This window comes from Anomaloglossus baeobatrachus, chromosome 3 (assembly GCF_048569485.1).
Source record: "Anomaloglossus baeobatrachus isolate aAnoBae1 chromosome 3, aAnoBae1.hap1, whole genome shotgun sequence".
Classification (NCBI taxonomy): Eukaryota; Metazoa; Chordata; class Amphibia; order Anura; family Aromobatidae; genus Anomaloglossus; species Anomaloglossus baeobatrachus.
The window spans coordinates 43,501,147-43,519,962 of NC_134355.1; the positions used below are offsets into that span (position 1 = coordinate 43,501,147).

An 18,816-nucleotide genomic window follows, 5' to 3' on the forward strand; every position below is an offset into this window, starting at 1 on the left:
CGCCGCATACTTTCTTTGGTGAAGAAGAACCCGTTCACAACATCAACTGAAGTCCAGAACACTCTCAGTGAAGTAGGTGTATCTGTCTCTAAGTCAACAGTAAAGAGAAGACTCCATGAAAGTAAATACAAAGGGTTCACATCTAGATGCAAACCATTCATCAATTCCAAAAATAGACAGGCCAGAGTTAAATTTGCTGAAAAACACCTCATGAAGCCAGCTCAGTTCTGGAAAAGTATTCTATGGACAGATGAGACCAAGATCAACCTGTACCAGAATGATGGGAAGAAAAAAGTTTGGAGAAGAAAGGGAACGGCACATGATCCAAGGCACACCACATCCTCTGTAAAACATGGTGGAGGCAACGTGATGGCATGGGCATGCATGGCTTTCAATGGCACTGGGTCACTTGTGTTTATTGATGACATAACAGCAGACAAGAGTAGCCGGATGAATTCTGAAGTGTACCGGGATATACTTTCAGCCCAGATTCAGCCAAAGTTGATCGGACGGCGCTTCATAGTACAGATGGACAATGACCCCAAGCATACAGCCAAAGCTACCCAGGAGTTCATGAGTGCAAAGAAGGGAATTTTGTTTACTTACCGTAAATTCCTTTTCTTCTAGCTCTAATTGGGAGACCCAGACAATCGGGTGTATAGCTTCTGCCTCCGGAGGCCGCACAAAGTATTACACTCAAAAGTGTTAAGCCCCTCCCCTTCTGCCTATACACCCCCCGTGCTCCCACGGGCTCCTCAGTTTTGGTGCAAAAGCAAGAAGGAGGAAAAAGAATTATAAACTGGTTTAAAGTAACTTCAATCCGAAGGAATATCGGAGAACTGAAACCATTCAACATGAACAACATGTGTACACAAAAAAACAGGGCGGGTGCTGGGTCTCCCAATTAGAGCTAGAAGAAAAGGAATTTACGGTAAGTAAACAAAATTCCCTTCTTCTTTGTCGCTCTATTGGGAGACCCAGACAATTGGGACGTCCAAAAGCAGTCCCTGGGTGGGTAAATTAATACCTCGTAAGAGAGCCGTAAAACGGCCCTTTCCTACAGGTGGGCAACCGCCGCCTGAAGGACTCGTCTACCTAGGCTGGCATCCGCCGAAGCATAGGTATGCACCTGATAGTGCTTCGTGAAAGTGTGCAGGCTCGACCAGGTAGCCGCCTGACACACCTGCTGAGCCGTAGCCTGGTGCCTCAAAGCCCAGGACGCGCCCACGGCTCTGGTAGAGTGGGCCTTCAGCCCTGAGGGAACCGGAAGCCCAGCCGAACGGTAAGCTTCGATAATTGGCTCCTTGATCCACCGAGCCAGGGTTGATTTGGAAGCCTGTGACCCTTTACGCTGGCCAGCGACAAGGACAAAGAGTGCATCCGAGCGGCGCAGGGGCGCCGTATGAGAAATGTAGAGTCTGAGTGCTCTCACCAAATCTAACAAGTGCAAATCCTTTTCACATTGGTGAACTGGATGAGGACAAAAAGAGGCTAAGGAGATATCCTGATTGAGATGAAAGGGGGATACCACCTTAGGGAGAAAATCCGGAACCGGACGTAGAACCACCTTGTCCTGGTGAACACCAGGAAAGGGGCTTTGCACGACAATGCTGCTAGCTCAGACACTCTCCGAAGAGAAGTGACTGCTACAAGAAAAACCACTTTCTGCGAAAGTCGTGAGAGGGAAATATCTCTCATTGGCTCGACTGGTGGTTTCTGAAGAACCATCAGAACCCTGTTTAGATCCCAGGGTTCTAACGGCCGCTTGTAAGGTGGAACGATGTGACAAACCCCCTGCAGGAACGTGCGTACCTGTGGAAGTCTGGCTAGGCGCTTCTGGAAAAACACAGAGGGCGCTGTTGTCCCTTAAGGGAGCCGAGCGACAAACCCTTTTCCAGTCCAGATTGAAGGAAGGACAGAAAAGTAGGTAATGCAAATGGCCAGGGAGAAAAACCCTGAACAGAGCACCATGACAGAAAAAAAATTGTTCACGTCCTGTGAAAGATCTTGGCGGACGTTGGTTTCCTAGCCTGTCTCATAGTGGCAATGACGTCTTGAGATAACCCTGAAGGCGCTAGGGTCCAGGACTCAATGGCCACACAGTCAGGTTGAGGGCCGCAGAATTCAGATGGAAAAACGGCCCTCGAGATAGCAAGTCTGTTCGGTCTGGTAGTGTCCACGGTTGGCCGACCGTGAGATGCCACAGATCCGGGTACCACGACGACCTTGGCCAGTCTGGAGCGACGAGGATGGCGCGGCGGCAGTCGATCCTGATCTTGCGTAACACTCTGGGCAACAGTGCCAGCGGAGGAAACACATAAGGGAGCTGAAACTGCGACAAATCCTGAACTAAGGCGTCTGCCGCCAGAGCTCTGGGATCTTGAGACCGTGCCATGAACATTGGTATCTTGTTGTTGTGCCGGGGCGCCATGAGGTCGACGTCCGGCACCCCCCAGCAGCAACAGATCTCCTGAAACACGTCCGGGTGAAGGGACCATTCCCCTGCGTCCATGCCCTGGCAACTGAGATAATCTGCTTCCCAGTTTTCCACGCCTGGGATGTGAACTGCGGATATGGCGGATGCCGTGACTTCCACCCACATCAAAATCCGCCGGACTTCCTGGAAGGCTTGCCGGCTGCGTGTGCCGCCTTGGTGGTTGATGTATGCCACCGCTGTGGAATTGTCCGACTGAATTCGGATCTGCTTGCCCTCCAGCCACTGCTGGAACGCTTTCTGGGCAAGATACACTGCCCTTATTTCCAGAACATTGATCTGAAGCGAGGACTCTTGCTGGGTCCACGTACCCTGAGCCCTGTGGTGGAGAAAAACCGCTCCCCACCCTGACAGACTCGCGTCCGTCGTGACTACTTCCCAGGATGGGGGAAGGAAGGATTTCCCCTTCGATAATGAAGTGGGAAGAAGCCACCACCGAAGGGAAGCTCTGGTCGCCTGAGAGAGGGAGACGGTCCTGTCGAGGGACGTCGTCTTCCTGTCCCATTTGCGTAGGATGTCCCATCGAAGGGGACGCAGGTGAAACTGCGCGAAGGGAACTGCCTCCATTGCTGCCACCATCTTCCCCAGGAAGTGCATGAGGCGCCTCAAGGGGTGTGACTGGCCTTGAAGGAGAGATTGTACCCCTTTCTGAAGTGACTACTGCTTGAACAGCGGAAGCTTCACTATCGCTGAGAGGGTATGAAACTCCATGCCAAGATATGTCAGCGAGTGGGCCGGTGTCAGATTTGACTTTGGAAAATTGATGATCCACCCGAAACCCTGGAGAGTCTTCAGGGAAGCGTCGAGACTGCGTTGGCATGCCTCTTGAGAGGGTGCCTTGATCAGCATCCAAGTACTGGATCACCGAGTGACCCTGCGAGTGTAGGAGCGCTACTACAGTAGCCATAACCTTGGTAAAAACCCGTGGGGCTGTTGCCAGGCTGAACGGCAGTGCCACGAATTGCAAGTGTTCGTTTCCTATGGCGAAGCGCAAGAAGCGCTGGTGCTCTGGAGCAATCGGTACGTGGAGATAAGCATCTTTGATATCGATCGATGCAAGGAAATCTCCTTGGGACATTGAGGCGATGACGGAGCGGAGGGATTCCATCCTGAACCGTCTGGTTTTTACATGTTTGTTGAGCAGTTTCAGGTCCAGGACCGGGCGGAAAGACCCGTCCTCCTTTGGGACCACAAACAAGTTGGAGTAAAAATCGTGGCTCAGTTACTGAAGAGGAACCGGGATCACCACTCCTTCTGCCTTCAGAGTGCGCAGCGCCTGCAGAAGAGCCTCGGCTCGCTAGGGAGGCGGGGATGACCTGAAGAATCGAGTCGGGGGACGAGAGGTGAACTCTATCTTGTAACCGTGAGACAGAATGTCTCTCACCCAGCGGTCTTTTATTTGTGGCAGCCAGGTGTCGCAAAAGCGGGAGAGCCTGCCACCGACCGAGGATGCTACTAGAGGAGGTCGAAAGTCATGAGGAAGCCGCTTTGTTAGCGGCGCCTCCGGTGGCCTTTTAAGGACGTGACTTAGACCGCCATGCATCAGAGTTCCTTTGTCCTTTCTGAGACCTTTTGGACGAGGAGAATTGGGACCTGCCCGCGCCCTGAAAGGACCGAAACCTCGACTGCCCCTTCCTCTGTTGGGGTATGTTCTGTTTGGGCTGGGGTAAGGATGTATCCTTTCCCTTGGATTGTTTGATGATTTCATCCAGACGCTCGCCAAACAGCCTGTCGCCAGAAATTGGCAAACTGGTTAAGCGCTTTTTTTTTGGAAACAGAATCTGCCTTCCCTTCCCGTAGCCACAAGGCCCTGCGGAGTACCACCGAATTGGCGGCCGCGACCGCCGTACGGCTCGCAGAGTCCAGGACAGCAATAATAGCGTAAGACGCAATTGCCGAGGTCTGTGTGGTAATGGATGCCACTTGTGGCGCGGCCGTGCATGTGGCCGCTTCAATTTGCGCTTGACCTGCTGAGATAGCTTGTAGCGCCCATACGGCTGCGAATGCTGGGGCAAAAGAAGCGCAGATAGCTTCATAGATGGATTTCAACCAGAGCTCCATCTGCCTGTCAGTGGCATCTTTGAGCGAGGCCCCCTCTTCCACTGCAAGTGTGGATCTAGCCGCCAGTCTGGAGATTGGAGGATCCACTATGGGACACTGAGTCCAACCTTTAACCACGTCAGGGGAAAAAGGATAACGTGTATCCTTAAGGCGCTTAGAAAAACGCTTATCTGGACAAGCATGGTGATTCTGGAGCGCCTCTCTGAAATCAGAGTGGTCTAGAAACATACTCTGTGTATGAGAAGCTGACTCCTCCGCCGGAGGAGCTGAGGGAGAAATATCCAGCATTTGATCGATGGACGCAATAACGTTCACCATGGCGTCCCCGTCTGGAGTATTAAGATTGAGAGCGCCCTCAGGATCAGAATCCTGATCAGCTGTCTCCGCATCATCAACCAGAGATTCCCCCCGCTGAGACCCTGAACAATATGATGTCGAGGGAAATTCTAAGCGAGCCCACTTAGTCGGTCTGGGGCTGGGGTCTAAGTCAGAACCCTCAGCCTGGGATGTATGAGATACCCCGGGAGGACTTGGTCCAACTGAGGGGGGCCAGGGAACAATGATTCAACAAAGTCCCTTTGCTGAGATACCGGCCTGGACTGCAAGGCTTCTAGTATCTTAGCCATAGTCTCAGAGAGTTTTGCAAACTCCGTCCCCGTCACTAGGACAGTGTCCACAGGTGGCTCCCCCTGGGCCCCTCTTAGCAGGGGCCCTGGCTGAAGAATTGTCACAGGGGCCCAACAATGCACACAATGAGGGTCAATGGAACCTGCCGGCAGCTGGGTCGTACAAGCGACGCAGGCAGCATAATAAGCCTGTGTTTTGGCACCCCTGACTTTTGTGGGCGCCCTGAGTAACACAATAGGGTATATAGCCAGAATGAACTGTGCTCATACAGTGTAAAATATATACTATAAACAAATAATGTATCAATACACTACAGCACCATGGGGCTAGCACCACAGGTGCTGCTTACCATCCGCCTAAAGCGGTTATGAGGCCACCAGAGACAGTGTCTGGGTCTCCCAGGGTTTGTCCCTCTCTGCAGCGTCGTAGGAGCTGACAGGAAATGGCTGCGGCGTCCTGACGAGAGGAGGGAGCCGTGGCCGAGGTGCTCACACTGTGCACAGTGAGGGGGGTGGAGTATGGAAATCATACTCCAGCCCTCAGTGCTGCTCGTTCCGTGCAGCGTCCCGCCCTTCCCCTGCCTGTCAGGGCTGAGGGCGGGAGAAAGGGAAACTAGGCCGCAAGCAAGCCGGGGACTCGAGTATAAGCGTGGCCGCCGTAAAAGCGCGGCCGACGCCGAAGTCCCCGGCGAACTACAAGTCCCAGCCGCGCCGCAGTTTCCCATGGCAGCGGCGGTTAGCGCGGTAGCCCCTACATATAAACACACTCAGCGACGCTGAGTGTGTAATGGCACAGTTTAACCCGGTCAGCGCCGCGGTCCCCGGTGCACTAGCACACCCAGCAAAGCTGAGGTGTTGCCGTGCGCGGTCCCCACAGGGATACAGAGTACCTTCACGTAGCAGGGCCATGTCCCTGAACGGTACCCGGCTCCTATCCAGCAGGCTCCACAGGAGTTGTGGATGAAGCACGGTCTCAGTGCCTGGAGACCGATAGGATCCCACTTCACCCAGAGCCCTGAGGGGGATGGGGAAGGAAAGCAGCATGTGGGCTCCAGCCTCTGTACCCGCAATGGATACCTCAACCTTAACAACACCGCCGACAAGAGTGGGGTGAGAAGGGAGCATGCTGGGGGCCCTATATGGGCCCACTTTTCTTCCAACCGACATAGTCAGCAGCTGCTGCTGACTAAACTGTGGAGCTGTGCTGTGCGTGTCTGACCTCCTTCGCACAAAGCAAAAAACTGAGGAGCCCGTGGGAGCACGGGGGGTGTATAGGCAGAAGGGGAGGGGCTTAACACTTTTGAGTGTAATACTTTGTGCGGCCTCCGGAGGCAGAAGCTATACACCCGATTGTCGCTCTATTGGGAGACCCAGACAAAGAAAAGTGGAACATTCTGCAATGGCCAAGTCAATCACCAGATCTTAACCCAATTGAGCATGCATTTCACTTGCTCAAATCCAGACTTAAGACGGAAAGACCCACAAAAAAAAGCAAGACCTGAAGGCTGCGGCTGTAAAGGCCTGGCAAAGCATTAAGAAGGAGGAAACCCAGCGTTTGGTGATGTCCATGGGTTCCAGACTTAAGGCAGTAATTGCCTCCAAAGGATTCGCAACAAAATATTGAAAATAAAAATATTTTGTTTGGGTTTGGTTTATTTGTCCAATTACTTTTGACCTCCTAAAATGTGGAGTGTTTGTAAAGAAATGTGACAATTCCTACAATTTCTATCAGATGTTTTTGTTCAAACCTTCAAATTAAACGTTACAATCTGCACTTGAATTCTGTTGTAGAGGTTTCATTTCAAATCCAATGTGGTGGCATGCAGAGCCCAACTCGCCAAAATTGTGTCACTGTCCAAATATTTCTGGACCTAACTGTATATACACAGATATTCTTATTACGTTTAAACAAACATACTACAGCTCAGGTGGCCTCCACAGAAGAATTGACATTCATTCTTTCAAAAACGCAGCAAAAACCAAGGTGTGACAAAAAAGTTAGGTAAAAAAAAGTGCAGGCATTTTGTGCACACATGTGAGATTTCAGGGGTCTCAGACTTTGCTGGGACTGTAAAGATGGAGATTTATTAGTATGGATGTGCATAAAACTAAGGCAAAAAACAAAAAAACACCGCAAAAATACCGTGTGAACCAAGCCTTACTATTCTATAACAGAACTCGCTACAAATGGCATTTAATCACATTTAAATAAGATCTCCGTAAATTGCTGACATGCGCAGAATAAGACATGTTCTGATAATTCTACCTTTTTCAAACTTGGAGAAAGTGACAGACTTCAGGCTGCACTGGTGTCCTTTGCACTCCCCAAGAAGTTCCCCGGCCTTCACATCGAAGAGCTTAGCAGTCTGGTCACCGGAGGCTGTAACCTGCAAGAAAAAAATCACAGATGGAAACGTATTCTGACCCTTTTCTTAAAGGGAAGGTATCGTCGAAAAAAAATAAAATAAATAACTGAAAAAATGTAAAGTAATAATGTTTAAATGTTTTAAATATTTTTTTTTTTTTTTTTTTTTTTAATTGTGCAAAATATATATATAAAAAAAAATAAATAAAAAAAGTTTGATATTTTCCACTGTTAAACACTAGGGAGAGCAGCTTCTGAAATCCTACTGAATTTCCACTGTATAAAAAGCTCAGATTACAGCCTGCCGTAAAGTGGGCGGAGTCTGCTCTCCTGTGTGTGATGTCGCCTCCCCCCTCCCAATCTGAGTGTTTACAAAGGATAACAGAAAATGACATGTAAGGACACAGCGCAGAGCCATTTTCCTGGTGACCAGAAATGTCTAAAGTGTCACCAAGGACAGCAGGATTATCACACAAGAGAGGATTAGATACACGACTCAGCAGACAGCATCACACAGGACAGGATTAGATACACAGCCCTGCAGACAGTATCACCGGTACACACACAGGTACTCACATGCAGTGGGGTGCGCGTACACACACACACACACGCACACACAATCACCCCTGATGGGGACCTTGTGCCACACACACACAATCACCCCTGATGGGGACCTTGTGCCACACACACACACACACACACAATCACCCCTGATGGGGACCTTGTGCCACACACACACACAATCACCCCTGATGGGGACCTTGTGCCACACACACACACAATCACCCCTGATGGGGACCTTGTGCCACACACACACACAATCACCCCTGATGGGGACCTTGTGCCACACACACACACAATCACCCCTGATGGGGACCTTGTGCCACACACACACACACAATCACCCCTGATGGGGACCTTGTGCCACACACACACACACACACAATCACCCCTGATGGGGACCTTGTGCCACACACACACACACACACAATCACCCCTGATGGGGACCTTGTGCCACACACACACACACACACACACACACAATCACCCCTGATGGGGACCTTGTGCCACACACACACACACACACACACACACACAATCACCCCTGATGGGGACCTTGTGCCACACACACACACACACACACACACACACACAATCACCCCTGATGGGGACCTTGTGCCACACACACACACACACACACAATCACCCCTGATGGGGACCTTGTGCCACACACACACACACACACACACACAATCACCCCTGATGGGGACCTTGTGCCACACACACACACACAATCACCCCTGATGGGGACCTTGTGCCACACACACACACAATCACCCCTGATGGGGACCTTGTGCCACACACACACACAATCACCCCTGATGGGGACCTTGTGCCACACACACACACACACACACAATCACCCCTGATGGGGACCTTGTGCCACACACACACACACACAATCACCCCTGATGGGGACCTTGTGCCACACACACACACACACAATCACCCCTGATGGGGACCTTGTGCCACACACACACACAATCACCCCTGATGGGGACCTTGTGCCACACACACACACAATCACCCCTGATGGGGACCTTGTGCCACACACACACACACACAATCACCCCTGATGGGGACCTTGTGCCACACACACACAATCACCCCTGATGGGGACCTTGTGCCACACACACACACAATCACCCCTGATGGGGACCTTGTGCCACACACACACACACACACAATCACCCCTGATGGGGACCTTGTGCCACACACACACACACACAATCACCCCTGATGGGGACCTTGTGCCACACACACACACACACACACACACAATCACCCCTGATGGGGACCTTGTGCCACACACACACACACACACAATCACCCCTGATGGGGACCTTGTGCCACACACACACACACACAATCACCCCTGATGGGGACCTTGTGCCACACACACACACACACACAATCACCCCTGATGGGGACCTTGTGCCACACACACACACACAATCACCCCTGATGGGGACCTTGTGCCACACACACACACCCCTTTCACATCATTCCTCCCTGTGACCTCCAGTGGGCGCTCCAGGCAGCTGTGCTGCATGCCATCTTCCCCTGCGTCCGGCCAACATTTCACACATCCGATCGCATACACTCACGATATCGCACATACCTGTACAATCGTGCGCACACACACTCACAACATCCGGAGATATCACATGCTTCCCATGTGATCCTCTCGCAGGTCCTGGAAGCTCACTGCACAGCATCGCAAGCGCCGACACACACTCAATCACCCCTGATGGGGACCTTGTGACACACACACACACACACACGGCGGGCAGAGCTGGGGGAGCTGCGGCAGCGGGCAGAGCGGGGACTTGGGAGAACGGAGGGAGGAGGGTGTCATTGGAGAGGGTAACGGCGTGGGGGAGGGGCGGCGGCAGTAGCTGGGGCAGAGCAGGGGCTGGGGAGAACGGAGGGATGGGATGTCATAGGAGACAGTAACGAGGGGAGGGGAGGCGGCCCGCACTCACACATCCCGGCGGTTGACAGGGGTAAAGTGGAGCAAACAGCACACGCTGTGAGCTCCACAATGATGGCGCTGGTCTCCTCCCTCTGTTGTGTTCTGGACAGTCCAGGGGGCGCGTCCAGGTCACAGCAGACGCCCACTGTAACGTACTTCATAGGGTCGGAGCGCGACTATCAGAGTCTATGCACAGGGGCTGCCATAAAGGAAGGAGTTACTGTCGTTACACACACGGCAAATACAGCATGGCAGCCCCCAGTGCCTCCAGTAAAATAAGAATTACATAAAAACTAAATAAGCTGCGATTTTCATTTTGTATTAGAAATACTTTATTTCATAATCACTATTTTTAATACAAAAATAAAAAACCGCGACACCTTCCCTTTAATACCATCGCGCCTATACACTGTCACTACAAGGATCTGGATTATTCTCATAGGTGAAGAATTGCTACATGCAATGAAAAGTCTTAGCTTAGAATTTACTTACTAGCTTGTGCTCCCCTGGGACCCAGGCAAGGTCAAAGACAGCATTAGTGTGCGCCTGCCAGTCTAAAGAGATAGAAAGGAAAAGGCAACAATCAGCTGAGGAGCGAAACATGTGCAATAAATCCTTTTAACCGCACCCAGAATGGTTTCACATATTAGAGTTTCACAGTCGTGTGCAGACTGCAGGTTCTGGAACGGCCGCAGGTCTTCTGACAACATCCTCATAACCAAATATGAATGTGCGTCAGTCCAAGACCTCTAAACTCCGACATGCGAAACCAGCTTTAAAAGGGAACCTGTCCAGTATAATATGCACCCAGAAGCATGAGCAGTTTTGGGTGTATATTGCTAATCTCTGCCCAACCGTCCCTATATACACTAGCATAGATAAAGGGATCTTTAGAAAAAAGTATTTGTAAAGATCTTTATGATATGCTAATGAGCACAGGGACTAGTCACAAGGGATCATTCATTGCCCAGCATCATCAGCGATGACACTGCGGTACCTGTGTCCAGTGTCACCACTTCAGGGTCAGTGCGCATGATCAGAAGAGCCGACACTTCCGGTTATGTGCAGCAGACCTCTCTGCAGCCAGGACGTGTACACCCGGCTTCATAGTATGCATGATCGGAAGTGCGGAGACTTCTGATCATGTACATTGAACTTCTAGCCGGTGTGAAGTGGCGACAAGAGGACACAGGTATGCACGTCAGTGCCGAAGATGACACTGGGCAATGAATAGCATGTTAGCAAGTCCCAGTGGGTGTACTAACATGCTCAGAGGGTGGAACTAACGCCCTTGCGACTATTCCCTGCCCTCATTAGCATATCATAAAGGATCTTTGGAAATACTTTTTCTAAGCATCTCTATGTATGCTTCTAGATACAGGGGCGGTTAGGCAGGGATTAGCAATATGCACCCAGAACTGCTCGTGGATCTGGGTGCATATTGCACCCGACAGGTCCCCTTTAATTTTTTTTAATTGAGGTACAGCCACAAGATACGGCTGGAGATGTAAACACATTATCCTTTGCTTGCAACTGAACCATAAGATCTCACCTTTCACGACCTTTTGCTGCATGTCCCGGCACTCAGTATCATACAGTCTTACAAAGCCCTCCTCGTTGGTCACTGCCAGGACATGAGGCATATCTGGAACTAAAAATAAAGAGGCTTAGCCCAGATATATATCTGATGACCAAGTACAGTTTGTACGCTTTGTCAACAGCTTGGCAGGGGCAATGCCTCGGGCTTCCAATGATTGTGTAATGACTTTGCCATTAAGCAATTGGCCACAACCATTTGCTAAAACTTCACACTTTACCCCAGCTGCTCATCTATGCACTATGTACACCGTGAAGGGCTACAGTAAACAAAGTATGGTATAAGACTGCAGTGGTCAGCGGATTCACCCATGTGCCCGCTGCTGAATTGGCCATTGTCGGAAGCCTCCAGGCAGGTCTTGAAGTGTGACCACAGCTCTACCTTGTCTATGGCCCATAGAGGAGTAGTTAGCACTTGAACAGCTAAGATTTGTTTAGTGGCCAAATGCTTTTACCCCGGCATGGGAACATTATATTTAAAAATAAAAAGAAATTGCAGTTTGAATGAAGATGTAAAATAATCTTACCTGAACTAAAGGAGCATCCAAAAGGTGGCACCGGCATACCGAGATCACCGTATGACACGAGCTCATCTTCTCTGATGCACTGAAAGCTGTGCAACAAACTCTGAAGAGGAAACCCATAACGCCCTGCGAGGGGAGACAACATTTTATAGTTATAGATTAACTACAAATGGGTAAGTACAGTCCCATACCTCCACTAGGGTGCAGAAGCGTGGTGCTACAATCCCAAATACCACCAACTAGGGTGCAGAAGCGTGGTGCTACAATCCCAAATACCACCAACTAGGGTGCAGAAGCGTGGTGCTACAATCCCAAATACCACCAACTAGGGTGCAGAAGCGTGGTGCCACAATCCCAAACACCACCACTAGGGTGCAGAAGCATGGTGCCACAATCCCAAATACCACCACTAGGGTGCAGAAGCGTGGTGCCACAATCCCAAATACCACCACTAGGGTGCAGAAGCGTGGTGCCACAATCCCAAACACCACCACTAGGGTGCAGAAGCATGGTGCCACAATCCCAAATACCACCAACTAGGGTGCAGAAGCGTGGTGCCACAATCCCAAATACCACCACTAGGGTGCAGAAGCGTGGTGCCACAATCCCAAATACCACCACTAGGGTGCAGAAGCATGGTGCCACAATCCCAAATACCACCACTAGGGTGCAGAAGCATGGTGCTACAATCCCACATACCACCACTAGGGTGCAGTGTCGTGTTACACCATTTCAAATATTGGCTGGGAAAACCTGTTGTGCAATGCACGTTACAGACGAATCACATGTCTTTGTGATCCAAGAGCAAAGTTGGTATTGATATAGCCCTAGACTTAAAGGGGTTATTAAATCACAGGCTATTGATGACTTAATCCTGGGGATAGGTCACCAATATAATAATATCTAAATCTTTGATGAGCTCTGACATACAATTATTTTGTTACAAGTTACCTGCAGGGTGTATACAGCTGGCCCAGAAAAACAGCCCAATCCATATCGCTAGTGGCCATCATTTATGCTCAGCGTGAGTCGACTCAGTGAACAGCATTGAGGCCACTGGTCTTTCGTCCAGTGTAGCTACTGCCTGTCTTCTAGCACGCAGACCACTCTGATGTAAATAGTTTTGAATCGCCTGACATGACACTTGGGTGCCTTGCCACTCCCTTAAAACGTGCCTGGGGTTGTGTGGCATTCATCATCCGGCTCCACAGGGCATTGTTCACAATGAAGCGGTCATCAGTGTAGGATATTAAGAAAATGGCACTTTCTTCATGTGGATTTAGACAATATCGGGGTGCCCTTCAGGTTCCAAAGCCATATAACGAGAAGTAACAAGGCACTCCCAGAGTGAGTAATAATAATAATAATAATTTTATTCATTTATATAGCGCTATTAATTCCACAGCGCTTTACATACATTGGCAACACTGTCCCCATTGGGGCTCACAATCTAGAGTCCCTATCTGTATGTCTTTGGAGTGTGGGAGGAAACCGGAGTACCCGGAGGAAACCCACGCAAACACGGGGAGAACATACAAACTCCTTGCAGATAGTGTCCTTGGTGGGATTTGAACCCAGGAACCCAGCGCTGCAAGACTGCAGTGCTAACCACTGAGCCACCGTGCAGAAAGGTATATTTATTTATGTGCGTAGCAGAGCGTTTTCGGTCCAACATGGACCTTCCTCAGTAGCACATATGTGAGGGAAAACGCTGTATGGGCTGTCAGGCGCGGGGGCAGCGGTGGACATTGTGAATTTTGCCATTAAGCGCCTTGTTAGACAAGAGAACGTTGTGCAGAAACTAATGAAACATTAAACAGTTGGAGATGAGCAGGAAAAAGGTCATAGAAGGTCACATTAAGTTCCCCTGAAAAGGTTGGAGGGGATTATAAAATCATCCTGAAATTTCACTTGAAAGTCAAAATAACCCTAACTTTTTGCAAGTAGGTGTATAGCAGCTGCCATCTTCTGCAGTCCTCGGTGCCGCTCTGCTCTGGCAGGATCACTCTAGTCTAGTGTTTCAAGGGTGAGCTAGGTGTCACTTAAAGGGAATATGCCACCACCTTTAAGGCATTTTATTAAGCTGTATAAAAGTCCACAATCCGCCCTGCAGGTCGCAAAAAAAACCCTTTATACCCACAGCAGACTTAATCCGGACCAATAGGAGTGTCTGGTCTCGATCCGGCGCCTCCTCTCTTCCTACAATCCCCATCCTCCATGTGGATGACGCGTCCTAAATCATCCACACAGTATTTCCCAATAATGCTCCTACACAGTTGCACTTCTATCTGTCCTGCTGAGGGCAGAGCAAAGTATTATAATATGCATGCGCCGTTTTCCTTCCAGGTCATCGGCGCTATTAGGCTATGTGCGCACGTTGCGTAATTGCATGCAGTTACGCTGCGATCTGCACCGCAGCGTAACTGCATGCGTCCTGCGTCGCCAGCATAATCTATGAAGATTATGCAGGAGCCGTGCGCATGTGGCGTCTTAGAGCGCAGCGCTTCGGCTGCTGCCCGAAGCGCGCGTTCTAAGAAGTGACATGTCACTTCTTTCCTGCGCTCTGCCTGCAGCCCCCGCTCTGTCTATGGGAGGAGCTGCAGGCAGAGCGCATGGAATCAGCTTTTTTTTTATTACGGACTGTTTCTGCAGCGATTTGAAGCGCAAGTGTGCTGTTCAAATTGCTGCAGAAATTTCTGCAGGGACAGTACGCAACGTGCGCACATAGCCTTAGACCTCTTCCAAAGTATGTGCATTACAATACTTTGCTCTGCCCTCAGCAGGAAAGAGCTGCGCAGGAGCCAAATGGGGGACGCTGTGTGGATGACATAGGACGCTTCATCCACATGAAGAAGGGAAGAAGGATGGTGACTAACAAGAGGAGGCGCTGGATCAAGACCAGGGACTCACATAGGACTGGACCACACAGGCTGTGGATAGAGATATATATATATATATATATATATATATATGTAAAAAAAAAAAAAATCTAGATATCTTTGGGAGCTGCAGAGAGTATTGAGGACTTCCACACTGCTGAAAAGCTCTGCGGAATATGTTGGCGCTATTATTATTAGGAACCCATCACCAAATTTTGGCTTTCTAAACCAAGACTAGCACCTTAAAGTGAACCTGTCAGGTGCAATATGCACCCAGAATCACAAGCAGTTCATATTGGTAATCTCTGTTTAACCGTCCCTGTATATATCAATGTAGTAGCATACATTAAAAGTATTTCTAAAGATCCTTTATGATATGAAAATGAGCGCAGGGACTAATCACAAGGGCATTAGTTCCTGCGCTCATTCCACCTTATTAGCATGTTCATGGTAGCACACCCCTGTGGGCGTACTACCATGCAATACCCAGCGTCATGACCAGCAATTACATGCGTACCTGTCCGTTGCTACAGCTTCAGACGCCGGGCACTGCTCGTGATAAGAAGTTTCCGGCACTTATGGTCACACGCACTAGACCGCTCTGAAGCCGGGACGTGTATACCCAGGTTCGTACTGTGCATAACCGAAATTTCCGGGACCTGATCATGCGCACTGACCCCAAGAACAGCATCTGAGGCTGCAGCAATGGACAGGTACACACGTCAGACCTGATGACACTGGGCATTGAATAGCATGGTAGCACGCCACTGTGGGCATGCTAAGAGGGTGGAATGAGTGCAGGAACTAACGCCCTTGAGACTAGTCCCCACGCTTATTTGCATATCATAAAGGATCTTCAGAAATACTTTTTATCTATGCTACTAGATACAGGGACAGTTAGGCAGGGATTAGCAATTAGAACTTCTCGTAGCTCTGGGTACACAATGCACCTGACCGGTTCCATATAAGCTGCTCCTGTGCTGCATGCTATGAAGGTGCAATTTATGCCCTACAGACCCCACAAATACCCTTTTAATATATCCACCATGTATGTAAACTTGTCGGTCTAGTCTGATGGGAGTCTTATTTCTCGGCTCCTAGTGCCTGCTTTCGGCATAAGTGCACCTGCCGGAGTGTCTCTGCGCAGGAGCGAGATTTTGACTGACTACTTGGATGACACAGGTGTAGTCATCCACATCATCGGGCAAAATATCACACCTGTGCAGAAAACTCAATGTTTTGCACAGACACACTCATATTTTTAACTTTGCATGCTACAGGACAGAGCGAAGTGTGTCCCCACGAGCCGGGAAGGTGTCTGCACAAGGATCATCCACGTCAATCATCAAAGGAGGCCGAGATCAGTGCAGAAAAGAGGGACCAGGAGATGCGCATCAGACCAGACCAACGAATTTACATACATGGTGGGATATCATAAAAGGTATTTGTGGGGTCTGCAGGACACAAGATGCCCCTTTATAGGATGCAGCACAGGCAATGCTTGAGGTGCTAGATTTGGTTGAGAAAGGCAAAATTTTGCGACATTTTTGTGACGCCCTGGCCTATCAGGTCATCACAGGGTATTGTGCAGTCTGCCCTTCTGTACAATATCCACCTCCTCTTTGGTTACAATCCCTAATCAATGGTGTTGCCAAAACAAGCTAATCAAAATCCTAGGAACACTCTGCACCACACCCACCAGTGGACGGCCTGAGTGGAATAGGGTCGCTCACGTGGGGGGTTGGTTAAGGGGAGGTCAGGAGTCAGTCAGAGAAAGGGAGAGTGTAGTGTTGGAAGTGAGAGAGGAGGTCAGGAGCTGGGCTCCTTGGAAGTACTAGGTGGCAGACGTTGGTCTGGGCCTGGTAGGAGCTGGACCCCGGTCGCAGGGGATCGTGACAAGGGGCACGGCATTGTCGAGGACGACAGCCGGCGACCTTGACCCATCACCGGGCTGGGACCAGTGCACGACGGGGTATGTGGACCCTAGGTCAGGGAGTAGCTTCTGACAACCTGACAATTTACCCAACGAGAACGGAGCCTTCAAGATCCGCTCTCCACCCGCTCCAGAAATCAGGGTACTAGTGCAACGAGGGGGATAGGACTTTCCACACATACGGTCCAGGAAATCCGAAGCGTGAGCCCTGAGAGCAAGCTCCCTCAGCCACACTGGGGAGCGGGACCCAACTAGTTTCAAGCTACAGGGGCCAACTAAGAAGAGAACAAGGTGCCAAGGGAAAAGTCACAGATCAACACCAGCAGAAGCGGGACCCAAACGTGCTCCCCCTCAGCGGCAGCGGTGTCCAGAACTTTGGTTTACTAAGTTGTCGGTGTCAGCGTTATTGGACTGAGTGAGTACGCAAGTGACCCTTACCTCCCCAATGGTACGTACCCGTCACCATCACCGAGTCCCGGGGTATCCCCCCTACCCGGGGAGGGGTTAAACACCTAGCTGCCCACTCCATCGCCACCGGGTACTCCCCAGCTGCAGCGGTGGTACTCCACCTTACCACACACCACTGGTGGCATCACGAACTGTAAATACACCGTCCCCTGTAAATATCCCCTTAATTGGAGCGGCCGCATTACCCCCGGGTCCGGACACCCCTCGAGCCACCGCGGATACGGATCCGAGCAGCCCGGCTGCTGACGCGGGGGCAGCACAGGTTCCCTTTAAGAGAATGTGGTGAAATGAGGTCTTAAAGGTGGTGGAGCCTGGTGACCAGCTCCCTTGATACCGGTCTAAGGCTACATGCGCACACTGCATCTTTGTGTTCACAAACTGCAGCCAAAAACGCAGCAAAAAAAAAAAAAGCAGTGTGCGCATGTAGCCTTAGAGAGGGGAGAGTGCGGCCCTCATACTCTTACACTGAGAATTCCTGGCTTCAGAGCAGCAAAATGAATGTGGTCATTCAAAACTACGACCTGTCCTGCAAAATAAACCCTAATGGCTGTGAGGAGGGCAGAGCAGAGGAGCGAGGGCTCTGGGGAGAAGGGAGGGAAGGGGACAAAGATGGCGGCAACATTACCAGGTGAGTGGTCAGTAGCCGCCGCCTGCTACAACCACCACATGTCGTCCACAGCTGCCCCTTTACGGCAGGCACTCACCCTTGTGACTCCACCGAGGTCTATACACCACACTCTGGAACAGCGACATTGCCGGAAAGCGAGAGCACACAGCCCGGGAGAGTAGAGCGCAGCGCCGGTAACCCGCCCGCTCCAGCAGCTGAGCGCAAATACTAACTCCCGCGAAATCTCAAAGTGTAATCTCCCGCGTAATCCAAGCTCTATCCATTATTGGTTGTGTAAACAACCAATCCTCGAGCAATACAACGCCTACCAGAAAAACCGGCCAATCATAAAGCACGTTCTTACGTAGCGTTACGTTTCGCGCAAGCGCAGTAGAAAGTGTCATGGCGGGTTGCTAGCGGTTCCGTAAAATTGTAGTGTGTTTATGATTTTTTTTATTTTCGGGGGTGGAGGGATTGTGAAGGACCGAATCAAAATGGCGGCCGGGACGAGCAGTGCTAGGTCGTTTCTGGCCGATGCCGGTTACGGAGAGCAGGAATTGGACGCTAACTCAGCGCTCATGGAGTTAGATAAAGGTAGGAGGGAGGATGCTCAATCATTGGCTGGTGGCATAGTGCAGCCTATCACATCCCAGGTTTCACTTTCTAACATGCAGGTAAATAAAAGCTGCACTGTGATTGGCTGCAGTTTAACGAATGCTATAAATTG

At 50.4% G+C, this 18,816-nt stretch overlaps 2 protein-coding genes across 2 annotated transcripts in view; one reads left to right on the plus strand and one right to left on the minus strand.

Annotated features, from left to right (window-relative positions):
* DTL (denticleless E3 ubiquitin protein ligase adapter) overlaps positions 1-18,383 on the minus strand; it is a 68,266-nt gene extending 49,883 nt beyond the window's left edge. The window contains exons 1-5 of the mRNA XM_075337992.1: positions 18,187-18,383; positions 12,206-12,328; positions 11,635-11,733; positions 10,575-10,636; positions 7,448-7,568 (exon numbers count right to left, since the gene is read on the minus strand). Coding sequence (XP_075194107.1) covers positions 7,448-7,568; positions 10,575-10,636; positions 11,635-11,733; positions 12,206-12,328; positions 18,187-18,235 — 454 coding nt within the window. The 5' untranslated portion in view covers positions 18,236-18,383. The remainder of the gene's footprint in view (positions 1-7,447; positions 7,569-10,574; positions 10,637-11,634; positions 11,734-12,205; positions 12,329-18,186) is intronic.
* A 101-nt stretch (positions 18,384-18,484) lies between these two features.
* The window catches only part of INTS7 (integrator complex subunit 7), a 128,497-nt gene continuing 128,165 nt past the window's right edge, over positions 18,485-18,816 (plus strand). Inside the window, 1 exon segment of the mRNA XM_075341436.1 lies at positions 18,485-18,683. Within this exon segment, the coding sequence (XP_075197551.1) occupies positions 18,533-18,683 (151 nt within the window). The 5' untranslated portion in view covers positions 18,485-18,532.